Source organism: Pygoscelis adeliae, unplaced genomic scaffold, assembly GCF_000699105.1.
Source record: "Pygoscelis adeliae isolate BGI_AS28 unplaced genomic scaffold, ASM69910v1 Scaffold45, whole genome shotgun sequence".
NCBI lineage: Eukaryota > Metazoa > Chordata > Aves > Sphenisciformes > Spheniscidae > Pygoscelis > Pygoscelis adeliae.
Window position 1 is genome coordinate 10668335 of NW_008825114.1, and position 14106 is coordinate 10682440.

Below are 14106 nucleotides of genomic sequence, written 5' to 3' on the forward strand. Positions count from 1 at the left end.
TCACATCTCTGTACACTCACAACATGACTACTACACGGGACTGGAGGTAAGTGTGGAGATCCTGAGGTTGGGCATGGGTAGCATATATCCAAAACCACCGCAGCTGATTATCTGAACCAGCTCCCGTGTATGCAAAGCATGTTATTTCTGTATGCCTGCACAGCGGCACAAGGCACTGAGCCACTAACACATGATTCCAGTATTCACTTCTGCAATCATACAGGTTTTGAAGCAACCCCAAACTAGTATGATTAACACTTTGGTACAATGAGGTTATAAAGAGAGGAAACAGTTTTGTTTCATACAGAGATCAAAAAGAGGAAAAAAAATAGAGACAATCGCCATACTCAAATTCATTTGCTTAAAGTTTTCTATCTTTAAAGTAAATAACATTAATGTTAACTTAAATGCTGTGGGATCCTATCCAAGATCTGTATTTAGGTTCTTAGATATGCTGCTCCAATTTCCTTATTGGCAGCTATGCTAGCTATTAAAATTAAGTAAATTAAGCAAGTAAAACAAATTAAGGCATTACTATAGGATATTTAGATCAAATTACCCAGATTTAGCAAGTATATTCAACACTTCTGGTAAAACTGACTTTCTCGTGGCCACACGAGCCAGTGAAATCGAGAGGGATCGAAGACAGGATATCCCTACAGCCTACCGCAGCTCACCCACACAAGTGAGAGAACCTAGCTCAGAGAGACTGTGTAGCTCATGGTGATCCACAGCGGCACGTGCTGGGCATGCTACCGCTGCTCTCCATTCATGACTCGACACTGTAAATCGTATGTGGGGTCATCCTGCGACAGGTCATAATGAGAGTGCTACTGCAAGTGGGGCAAGGGGTGCAGAGGCTGGGGCACTGGATGGAGCCACAGTCCAGCACGCTGGAAAGGAGGGAGGAAAAGCTCTACCTTTGAATAGTCTCCCAACAACAGCTTTGAGCACTTCTCCAGCACTGCTCTTCATTTTAAGGTCTAGTTATTAATATTTCAGACCTACCCATAGGTCTCTGACAGCACAGGTCTCTGCTGCTTACAAGATGCTGTAAGAAGACGAAAGACAGCACAGACTAACGCTCAGAATGGCAAGATTCCCTCGAAACAGAAGAAACGTTTTAAAGGGCGTGAGCCTTTCCCTTATTCTATAATTAGCTGTGCTGAGGAAAAAAATTTCTATGAAGTGCAGAGGAAAATGCTTTGCTCAGTTACTGATTTTATTTATAAACTGTAACACTGTTGGCACCCATAACGTATCATAACAGTGAAGATTTATCCTTGTTACTTTCATTACACTCATCTGCTGATGCAGTGAGGCATAATTAGGAGATGGAGATGAATACAGATGTCTGAATTTTGGGTGCGGTAGGGTTCTGGTTAAGCACATTTTTATTCAGCCTTTCAAAGCATCTATGAACTCCAGTTTCTAAGACAAAATTACTTCATAGTAAAAGCATGCATTACATTTTTGTTCATTGTAAGGAAGAGATAGTTACTGTCCCTTCTTTTCATGTAGCTTATAGAAGGTATGTTTTGTATTTTGTGCAATGCTGCCAACTGCAGACCCAAAATTATGGCATTGTTTTCTGTTTAGTTCCTCAGCCACTCAAAAATACTTATTTTTAACAAGCACTGTAGTAAAATTCCCTGGAACTCTGCCGCTGGTAGAACCCTGTCTCTGCAAAGTGGGTGCTGGAAAATGCAACTAGATCAGGAAGTCTGTACTCCACAGCCATCTTAACCACATTTTGTCTAGCTGTACGAAGCGACGTCAAATAATAATCCCTTCTGATTAATTCTGTGATCCATACTGCTGGAGAAAACTAAGACTCTCCTGAGAAACTCACTGAATTTCAAAAAGCCTAGAAGTTCAAAAGGAATATGGGAACCAGGTAAAAAACCCAGCAGTATAACAGTTCTTGTTTATTATCCTCCTCTTACACTCTTCAGCAGAATACAATTGCACAAGATCTGATAGGGAGAATACCCGAGGTGAAAGAAGAAAAAAAGAAACACAAAGCTTAACACAAAGAAAGAGATCTAATTGCCAAATCTAAAAGGGGGAAAAAAAAAAAAAAAAAAAAAGGGTATTTATGGAAAAAGCTTATTTGGTACCCTAATGAGAACTAACTATGTCATGTTCAAATAATGACTGAATGAGACCATCTGAACACAGGAGAAGCATTACTAAACAAAACTATCTGCAGGGATTAACCCTTACTTTAAAAGTAGGTTCTTGACAAGTCAGCCTACATATCAACTGTATCGCTCCCTTCACACACGTTTCTACCAACCCCCCTCGAAGGCATATTTGTTTAAATTTCCTCTCATTGTGGTAGCTTCATATGGGAAATCTAATTTTCATGCCTTTCCCAAGAGGAAAGATTTCGTAAAATCTAATTCTCATGTGGTTTGGACCAGTAATGCAGGACACAATGAAAAATTGCATTAAAATGTTGAACAGCCAGAATTTGATTGCATTTTATGTTGGCAAGGTTTCTGTAGATGGTGTCTGTTTCACCATCCAGATGGTTATAACATCTGCTTGGGATGTGTTCATAAAAGGTTGCTTTCTACTGCATATCCTAGTCAGCAGATGATAAATTGAAAAAGACCTACTGGATCACTGAAATGCATCCCAATGCGAATTCAGAAAGTAAGTCTCTGAACAGTACTGACTTCAATGAAGAAAAACTAAAAATATTGTTGTTGCAGTTTTCTTATTTGTCAAATGGGCAAAACACCACCCACATTGCTGATTCATATGGTATCATCAGACAGCAGCGCACAGGAAGCTCTACAGGAAGACCACAAAAGTTGACAAGCGTCCAGAAAGGGACAGATAGGCAGAAACATACCAGTAAAAGCATACACACACCACTGTAATCAGGAAACAATGGAGCTAGTGAGTTAGCTACAGCTCTCTCAAACATTAATATTAGATCCTCAAAAATCTACTTCTTTAAAATGTACATTTCTTTTCTAAAACAGAGATGAGGAAAAGTTATGTAATTTTTCCCAGGAGGGAGCTGCTGTTTGAAACATTTTGCAATGCAGTGAATGAGTACTCCGCTACGGCAAGGGCAGCCAGTGCAAGTCATTGTTTATCACACAAGAAGGACATGAGCAACAAGGCTGTACTGCCATGCCCCTCTCTGATTAGGTTGGTTTTATTTATAATTATTACCCTGCAGAGGAACTTTTTGTTTGAAATTAGGCTTTTCACAATGAGTCTAATAATGAGGTCGCACAATTTGTTTTCCTGGTCAGTGGCACTAGAACTACACACAGGTGGAATTAAAAAAATTCCAAGACTCATCTTCGAAAATGCCGACAGGTGTTTAGATTCCCCTCTAAGAGTAGGATGACTTGGGTTGCAAGCAGTAAATGAACTATATACAACACAGCATCATTATACAAATTCTAAAAGAACACGCTTCTAAAAACTAACAAGCCTACACAAACAGACATATGCCCTCTAAATCACAAAAGGGTCCACAGAAACTTCCTGACCATACTTTAGAAGCCACCTGCATGGTCTGTGTTCTCCCTTGCAGAAATACCTCAATTATTCTCAGTGTGCAGACTCCTTTGCAACCTCTGAAAAGATCTGTTCATTCATGCATTCCTCAATTTCCTGGTACATATCCTTGAACACCTTTCCTTATGAGCAAGTTTGAATCAGACAAGTAAATCCAACTTTCTTTAATAAAAATCCATTTTATACCATGTACACCACAGTACATACATGCACTATCTTCATTATCTTTTAGTGATGTGTCAGTCCAATACCGATGGCTCCTCCATCATCATCATCAAAGAACCACTTAACTTCTTTTACTGCAGAAGAGTTTTCAAAAGCTGCTTACAAAGTGGCAAGTGGTTGAAAAAACTCCAGCTTTTTCAAAAAAGAGAATAAGTATTGAAGTTAATTTTCTTCCCCAAATTGTTAGTGCACATCTAAATTAAAAAATTCATAAAATATTTTTGAAAAATGTCACCACATTTCATCCTGTCCCGTGCCCTTCTTTTTATTTGCAGACTACTTGCTGCAAGAGAATTTATAATATCTGGTATGTTTTTGCACTGTTTTGAATGGCTTTATTTTCAATCCTTCATTTTTACTCTTTCAACTTTTCAAAGGTCAAGGCAGTATTTAGAAGTTTGAGTGACAGAGAAAGTAAGAGAAAGAAAAGGAGGAAAAAATAACTGAAGGAAACCCATAGAATTCTAGGTTTATGAGAAAAAGTAATTAAAACTTTACTGCAAAAGATTTGAGCTTTCAAGAAGTCCTTTTTCAATCCGGAGTTTGAATGAAAGCAGTTTGAAAAAAAAAGCACAGGGTCAAAGGAATCATATAAAAATGTAATTTAAAAGTTTCTCAAAAATATTCTGTCCCAGAAATCACAGATTACATGGCTTTATGAGTGAGGGGGCAGGGGGGAAGCCTATTGTCTAAGAGCTTAAAATTGCACAAGAGTCTTCCTATTTGATTGTGACGGGTGCCTTTAAGAAGTGAGTTTACCTTTCGGAGGCTGGTACAATGAATCAGTCTGGCCTTAGCTTTATTCTCAAATGATAGTTGTACATATGCTGTTATGGCTTAAGACACAGAAATGTACTTTTTAATGGAATATCATCTTGATTGGTACCCTTAATAAAAATAAATGAATAATTAAGAACAAAAGCAACCAAAAAAACCCTCTTCCATAAATATTCTTTTCTCTTACTGAAGAAGTCAACTAGTAACAGATACTACCTTTGCATCTACACTCAGTTCAGAAGCAATATTTTAGTAAACTGCAGAAAAGTGCTATTATATCAGAAGAACTCTTGAAATTCTTACATGGGACACAAATCCTGTTTTTACACAACTACAAGCTGCCAATGTAGTCTGACAGAATACTTAGTGAATCCTATGGGTGTAAAGACTACTGAATGTCTGTTTTGTACTTGGCAGATTTCTGCTTTAAATGATCCTTGAAGGACTCTTGAGTAATGGGTGCTACCATGTTTCTCCAATTCCAAGCGCAGAGTTGAGCAGAACCAGCAGTAAAGAAGAAACTATTGGGCTACCTCAAAAATAATCATAACTGACTAAATAGGTACTAATACAAGGGCATACGTACAAATCGATTTTCCACTTTGTTCTAAAGCTCTTCACAAATGCAGTATGACATAGGGTGGCCCTACAAATGGTACAGTTAGAAAAAGAAGTGTGCAGTCAGACTTTCTGAAGTCAAGATGATGCTTTTGTTCTACAACATGCAGAGTAAAATCTTGGTAGATTAGAAATAGATACAGACTAGATAATGACTCAACATTAAATCCCATCCCTGTATTTTTCTATTCTTTGGATAAACAGAAACAAACACCAAAATAGCGGTGAAGTGGTGTAATTAACCCCTAATGTCACGATAGGATTTATGAGGCTTACATAATGACTATGTCAATAGCTCTTCCTCTGTGGCACATCCCCACTGTTCCTCCACCCGGCATATGGCTGTGCTGGAGTCCAGGAGGGAGGCAGGTGTGCCCAAGGCTTCTTCTTAGAGCACTCATCTACCTGCTTGTACAGCCAACAATATGTACAGAGAGCTTAAGTTCTCAAACCAGCGGTCACAATTTACCAAACAAAAAATACCTAAAAATAGAGAGCATCTCCAAACACAAACAACTCAGGACACAACTTGCATTCTGGAAATTTTCAAGCAACACTCCAAACTACCAGAACATGTACATGCAACCTATTACTACGCTGTATCTACAAACTGGCTTAGAAGGTTAACAACTAAACAATAAGCCAAATTGTCAACAACAAGCAGTAAGCAAAATCAGCCAAACTCTGGCCGATAGGTCACATTAAGAAAAATGGGAAGTCATAATCACGAAACAACCTTAATTAACAAGAAAAAACCTTAATCGTAACAGCTTATCCACAGTATCACTTGCCCCAGCCAAGTGCCCACAAACTCTTACATATGATAGGAAATAAGGAAATGGAGAGACATGTCAGAGTTAAGAGAAATGTTAGGAAGGATTAAAAGCAACTCTTGGCAGTTACTACCCCTCCAACCCAATATTAAGCGCTCTTTTGTCATGCTTGAGACTGTTCACAGAAGTGACTTGCACATAAATTACTTTCCTACCTATCCCATATCTTAGGTCCACCATAACGTTAAACAATCTACAGTCAAGATCTGTACACTTTTTTGTCAAAGCTGAAGCACGCAACCACAGCCTTGTGTTTGATTGTTATAAAAGCTATTAGAAAAAAAGTAAAACATAACACGACTAATGTCATGCTTAGATTTCCCTTTGCCAACCTCTTCTTCCAGAAGCAAAACACTGGACTCTTGCTTCATGCCTCACCTCTATGCAATCACCCAAGGTGAATACAAAGTCTAAGAGTGGAGCTACATGGTCTGAAAACAGGTAGGCATGTGATTGGACTGATGAAGCATGAATATGTAACCAACTCTTCATGTGCAGACTTTATACCTACTTTAACCAGGGAGAAAAAAAAGAGCAAAATGATCTTTCAGAAAAAGTAGAGAATCAAAGGAATGATGTGAATACCTCTATCGGGCAATACAAAACAAATTATACTTGAGAAAAAAAAAAGGGGGGTGTTGTGTTTTCTTTTGGTTTTTTAAAACAACTCTTTTGGTTAACATTAGCCTATTTTCTAATCCAAAGCTGAATTTTATTGTAAGACAAAGCCTTCTTGCATCTCAGACGTTGTAACTTTTACCACATAGGAAGTGCAAACTGAACAAGAGACTGACAAAACCTGCAGAAAAATATGGTCCATTTTAGCTGAAGATTTCTTAACCCGTTGCAGTAAACCTTATTTCAAGCAACTTTTGTGTGTTACTAGAAATGAACAATGAAGACATGAGATTTCAAGAATTTTTAGTCATTCTATGTAATATAACAAGAACATAACTGGATCTGAGTTCCCCAGAGAAGTTTACTGAGGGAAGGAAATATTTTCATAAAGTTTCAGAGGAAAATATGACAAAAATATTTCAATCTGAAATTACTTCAGACATAAATGCTGGATAACCTTAGCATGTCTTCTCTAGAAATTAATGAAATAATCAGAAAGCTATTACTGTTAAATATTTAACTCTAGGAAACACTTATGTATGGTTATGTTATTATATTATGTTATATATTATAAAATATATAATTTTATATTGTATAAATACCTATATTTACATAACTGTTGTTAATTACAGAGAAAGTCAGAACCATTCCAATAACTAAGTGACAAACATATCTGAAGTAAAATAGTCAGAAAGAAAGGAAACAAAAAAATGCTAGAAGCCTGTTTTCCTATATTTATGGTCCTTTATCCAGTATATGAGTGATCACAAAATCTGCAAGAATCTGCCAGCATTATTACCACCTAGTCATTCTCCACACTTGCAGAAACAGTAAAATGGTGGAACTGGAAAGATAAAACACGGACATCACGCCCCACATGAGTGTTTTTGTATATGACTTATCATCTCCCATTAGCAAAAGGCAGTTAATCACTTAAAATGCTGTACTTAAAAAAATAAAGAGCTTCACTTAATACAAAATATTAAAGGAGGAAGAATCTTATTGGTCTGCAAAAAGAGTAGCTAAAATTTAGTTTTCAAATTTATGTTGAACTGCATGCTAAGACAGTTTCCTCATTTCACATCAGTGAAATTACCTATTATTTTATTGGGGAAAGGAAGAGTGTTGATTTATCTGTATGTTTATTTTAAATAAAGGTATTCTCAGCTCTTCATGGGAACATTCAAGCCTGCTTGTATAGCTTTCTTCTGATACATAATTATTTTTCCCCACACTTGGAAAAATACCTAAAACTCACACTTGTGTTGGGGTAAAGTATGAAACAGTTAAGCAGAATATAACAGAGCAAACAAGCAACTTAAAAATCCATTGGAGCAATACAGACAACTGCAAGAGACCTCTGCTCTAAACAGAGAGCAAGCAAATGAGTGAAGGGAACTGGTAGAAAGAGGACAGGATGTAAATTACTACATGTATGGGGTTTTTTGGTTTTGTTTTTTTAAATTTTATTCAATATTAAGGAGGAGAAAGAAAACGGCAGAGAGTAGGACAAAATGGTGAGGCCATAGGTAAGTAGATAAAGACCTGCTGAGGTCAAATGTACTTAAGACTGGAGAGGTGCCAGAGGGAAAGGTAGGGCATGAGAGGAGTAAATGACTGACAGAAGGAGATTGATAAAAAGGTGAGAAAGACAGCTGGGGAGAGGCTGGGATCTAGTTAGGATTGTCAAAGTCCTCATGAAGGACTCTCTCTGAAGCACTCAGGAGGAAATTGTTCATGGCTTTACTGGAGCCCCTAAAGCTCACTGATCAATGTCCTCATGGGAGGAAACACGGCTATCAGGGAGACGGGTTTTACCTCACATTATGGCTCCTGAAAAAAAGCTTTCTTCAGTTCCTGTATGTGAATACACATTGTTAAAAGGACCATGATACTTTAAATCTAACTATATTTTCTTCCATGTTAGCCAGCTCTGCTGCAATCTGTTTCTTGCCAAAATAATGCATCTGGAGCTTCCTGGTATTAGAAGCATTTAACTCTTCTGCAAGGCTCCTATTTATTGGGTAACTTTTATTTGGTTTTGAGTGCCTGGAGAAGAACATCTGAGAATACTTAAATACTAACCGAGTACCACGACGGATTAAATACTAACTAACACTATTAGTATAAATCCCTTTTTCTTGCAACCTGCTTTAAGCCCTCTGTTGCAGGCTTGAGACTCTGCAGAATACTGTTTGTGCAGATGGCACCGTTCAGGTTTCTCCATCTGCTTGAAGAGCCACTTGATTATCCCTGCTCCAAACCAATAGGCATTTCATTTCACCATCCCAAGAACATCATTCTTGCTTCTAAAAAAACCCAAAATGACAAAACCCCAAAACATACAGACACACACCCCCCCCACAGGCCAGGAATCCCACACATTCTGCATCATCTGGCAGTCAATAACCCTCCCAGTGTTTGCACACTCCAGCTCTGGATTCAGTCCTTCACACTCTTTGCGTATCAGGTGAGGTGTCTGCAGGAGGCCCTTTCCTCCAACCTAGGTTTGTTCAACATCAAATTTCACCACAGAGATCTAGAACACTTAACACCCCCAACTGTTTACCCAAGATAAAAATTTATGCAGTCTGACTCCATACCCACTCCTGTTGTCCTACTTCTGTCCCTATTTTTATTTGTTTGCTCCAGTGGATTTGTCTGACTTAGAAGAAATGAGCTAACAAGGTAAACACGGACTTGAAGATAATGCCAGTAAGATTTCCGACTTTGAAAGCATTTCCCATATCTGCTTATTTTTACTGCAAAACATTCCCCAAAGGGAATAGGCATAAATACAGAAACAACTTCAGCAGAAAACACTCTTAGAAACTTAACAGCAAACGTCTAGGTCTACAATAAAACTTGCTTTTATGTTTTCAGCCTCTTTAAAAACTTTCTTGTAGCCTGTTCTGTTACCGTTACTCACATTAGTTATCTTGTTATGAATATTTAAGAAGTCTCACAGGAAATTATAGGCATGGAATTCAAAAAAGATTTCCTGCCTGTTAATCACGACAGAGTGACACCTTCCTGATACTGTCAGCTAGAGCAGAGAGGCAACTTCTCTTTTGGAAGTTACACTGAAAGGGAACAGTATGGGGTAACAGTGGTAGTTGGTGTTTAGTATAGTAACAGATTTATTTGTTTAGTATAGTAATACACTTGGTAGAACGTCTTAACGACAAGAGAGGGGGAAAAAAAAAAGCCACTCGTATACTGCTGACCTTCAGCAATATTAGACGTGTTAAAAAAAAAAAAAGGATAGAAAAGGAGAAACAGACACTACATTATCTGAAGGAAAGACTTCTAAGCCATTATGAAGAACACTGGGAATGTGAGAATTTCGAATATTAAAATGAATGATCGTCTTATTTCAGTATTTGAAAGGAATGACAGAAGCATGGATACACAGTTCAGCTTTCTAAAAAGACAAACTGTAAAAAACATAAACCTGTATTTTATTTTTTTAAAAATGTGCACTTGAATATCTGTGGTTGCACATGAGTTAGTACTGTAAACACACACAAAATTTTGCAAAGCCAGGCAATTTTGAGAATTACTTATGAAAAATTCTATAAAAAAACTAAAGCTTTCCTGTATTTCATAAAATACTTCTTACTCTAAAATTCAAGAGCCATATGAAAACTTCACAACTTCTAATTAAAAAATAAGTAATGGAAGCACAATAACATTTACCCAAAAGGAAATGAAAAACCAGTCCATAAGCCACCATTTCCTATGACAGACAAATTCCTAAGAGAAGATATCACCCTCACCCATTATCTTAAACCTCGGTACAGCTCATATTCTGAAGTTTAACACGAAAAAGAAATGTCTTTCATGTTACAATGCTCAACCATCAGTTCTGAGATACTACGTTCTAAACGCCATTACATTTCTCAATTGACTTTCACTACTCTGATAATAAATCTTTCAAAACAGCCTAGATTATTATAATAGAGGACAATACATTTTAGTCTCTGCCTCTTTAGTTATATTGGTGACTATGAAGCCAACACAACTCTACAAGAACTAACTCGATAAACTTACAATCAATGTAACAAGAGGCAAATTTTATTAAAATAATCCAACCTAAATGTTGTTGTGATGTTGTACACCACACAGAGATCGCAACTGCCTACTTAACTAACTTTTTGATACAAGAGCACTTCAAATTCCAACACTCCAATTTTAGTAATTCCCAGATAGAGGTAAGAAAATTGGTACAGTAAGAGAAAAGCATTTCTACTGTAGCCCCAAAGCCTATCGCAGAACATGAAGAATTTGACAAAAAAAGGGTCACTTTTCTTTAGGCCCAACCACATCAATACCAGCTTAAGCTGCAGTTTTCTAAACTATTGTGCAAAACAACTACTGTGCTAAAAATACATTATTACTCAAACTTTGAGATATTCTCTCCAGAGATAGGACTTCCTGATAGGAGATTCAAATTAATAGGAAGTGCCCTTCCTGTGTTTTCTAGACTGCTAGGCTAATGAGTTTGTTTTCAACGGCCTTTAAAAAAAAGGAGCAGATTAACCAATTGATTGGTGTTCACTGCTTTAAAGTGAAGCGACCTTGTATACAAAGCTAAGTGTAGTAGATCACAATCTACTCTGGAACAATGCTGTATCAAGTTTGGTTTCCCCTGTATTTCCAAAGGAATTCGTACAGGAATTGCCTTGCGACCCTGTCAGTTGGTGACTTCTATTTTACTCTGCATGTAGCCCTATCAGAAACTGATGGGAATGCTTGTGAAGGAGCTGAGCATAATGGTAGACTCCCACCTTCAGGAAAGTTATTTTTATAACAGAGAAAGTGAACAGGTCTGGCCATGTGTATACAGCTATGCCAAACCTAACCAGCTCACTCCAACTTTATAAAAACACAATAACTACAGAACATATACTCCATAGTATAATACAAGGAAAAAAAATCCTGATTTACAATTAGGACTTCCAGATACTACGGCAAAGTGACAATCAATACCAGTTTTGAAGAAAAAATGATTGCGCTTTACAATCAACTAACTTTTCAGGTCAGTATGTTGTATGCTTTCTGCACAGCAAAAACACGGAGCCAAAAGGCTGAAATACACATACAAATGCAGTTTTCTTTTTAATAGTAATTCCACATTTGATTTTGATTCGTGAGGGATAAGGGGAAACTAGACAGCTCCAGCACACAGTCAGACTAGGAAGTTCAACATTCCCTTTTACCAATTAGGACAAGTTTTTCAAATTTTTTCTTGTGCACAAAAAACCTCACCCACCATTAAAGAAGGTAAACAATATGGATTTTGACAGACAGGATCCTCCTGACTTCCCACTGCATAAACTCAGGCTCCTGCAAGACTCTGGTTATTGCAATATTACATCCATCACCAACAAAGCGATGATCATCTGCAATGACTTTGGCAGATGCAAATACAGAAACAATGCTTCTTTAACCTGGTAATAAGCTTTACCTTTCCTACTTCTAAATCAGATGCCTTAAAACATATACAGCAGTTCAATTCTAATAATTAAACTTCATATATGTAGACACAAAAGATTTTCATCTTAACACAAGTTTATTTCATCCTGTCTTCCCCAGTTAACGGAAGCCTACTTCTTTATCGTAACTGTCCCTGCTCTTTGATAGTTTCTGATACTTCAAAAAAATATTAAAGAACTTCTGAGTAATTAATCAGAGAAAGTATTATTTTCATCCAGGATTACTAAATTATCATTGAATACTCTTTCACAAGATTGACAGAAAGGTGAGCCCTCCACTTGTGAGAGATCTTAAGCTCTCCACCTGACAAAGTTGCTGGTAATGGCTCCACAGTAAAAATCAGGTCTTAGGAACTGTTATCAAACAAAGTCGTACTGCTCCTGTGACAAGTGGGAGATATAGCCATGTAATCCTGTGCCTTACCATGTATTCAAGTAAACACTAAGCATTTCACTCTCCTTCATGGAATGCTTAAATTATTATACTTATCTTTCTTTTAAAATGTAAATATAAAAAAAAAAATTGGAAAGAAGTCAGGCTAGTCAGAGATGAACCTTCCAAACATTTCAAATGTATTTTGTCCTTTTAAATTTCAGTAACAGCATCAATCTCAAAAGAATCTGACTGTTTTAAGGTCTTGTATTGAAAGATTTATTTCACAATATGTTCACACACAAACAGGTATCCTCACTTATTTTTCTAATAATTTGAATTTTTTCCACATGTAATGTTAATGGCAAACCTTCAGCGTAAGGTTCTGCTACAGATCAGAAGAATGGCTTAACTGTGCAGAGCACGGCCTGGGAGGAAAAGACAAGGGGTAACTAAAGTCACAGCCAAACAGCAGCCTGCCATTAAACCTCTGCCCTGTGATAAACTCCCCAGACATCTTGTTAAGAGCAGCTCTCTCATTAAAAGCAGCACCTCTGTGTTGTCAAAACAGCAAAAAGGGCAGAGAACTAAAGGCAGGATTGGAAGATGTCCTTTTCTTCTAAACTTTGAGTATAATTTGTGTGACATAATTTTTTTGAGACCTTCAGTATATTTCCTAAAATAAAAAGAGGAAAAGCTTCAGCTACAGAAATAAACAAAAATCTCACCTTGTTATGTTCATACTTGTATGGGATTTTGAGGGTATCCATGGCTCTGATCATGGCCTGCATTGCTGTAAATATATTCTGGTACACCAGTTTTGTAAAGCCCCTTTTGTCTTCATCAGAGTAACCTGATCCATGAATGATTCTCATCTGCTTGATAAACGTGCTTTTGCCACTCTCTCCTGTGCCTGCAAGACAAATAAGAAGGATATGCTTTAGCCACTGGACACAAACATGACTTTTTTTGCACAATGCTGACAGCTTGTTTAGTGCAGGGCTGAACAGTGTCAAGTGGTGCTTGCAAGGTAACTACAAGGACCAGTTCAGTGTCAAACAGCAGCATCAGTAGCAACTTAAGTACCACTGAATTAAAACTTGCATGTTGATTTAACAACTAAACTAATGAGTAAAACAAAACTCCAAAATATACATATAATACATGACTGCATATTTAAAAATCTTCCATTCTTGGAAGATATAATTGTCCAAAACATCTAACTTCAGGTAATTACTATGAGACGTTCTATCACAAAAATTCAGAAAGTAAGAAAAAAAATTATCTTCCTTGGCCAACTTTCAGGACATTATGGTAGGCAGTGTACAACCAATAGATATGTTTGTGTTTTGGTTTGGTTTTTTGTTGTTTTTTTTTTTTTAAAAAAGGCGAGTAGTGTAACAATTACAGCCCTGCAAACTTTAACCTCAGAAACATGTGATATCAGCATTAATAAAAATTTGGCTCATATTCATTAATGGGCAGTCATTCCTTCCTTCCTTTAAATTTCTTTGCGCCTTTGTACTCTGTACTAAAAGTAGTTTGTTAATGAACATTTCTGACTATTTGTCAATTTAAAGTTAAGACCTGCTTGTTGGAAATTTCACATGGAATACAT

The 14106-nt window shown here is 37.1% G+C and overlaps 1 protein-coding gene across 1 annotated transcript in view; it reads right to left on the reverse strand.

Annotated features, from left to right (window-relative positions):
- GNAQ (guanine nucleotide binding protein (G protein), q polypeptide) overlaps positions 1–13402 on the reverse strand; it is a 98310-nt gene extending 84908 nt beyond the window's left edge. The window contains exon 1 of the mRNA XM_009328097.1: positions 13217–13402. Within this exon, the coding sequence (XP_009326372.1) occupies positions 13217–13363 (147 nt within the window). The 5' untranslated portion in view covers positions 13364–13402. The remainder of the gene's footprint in view (positions 1–13216) is intronic.
- Positions 13403–14106: the final 704 nt, after the last annotated feature.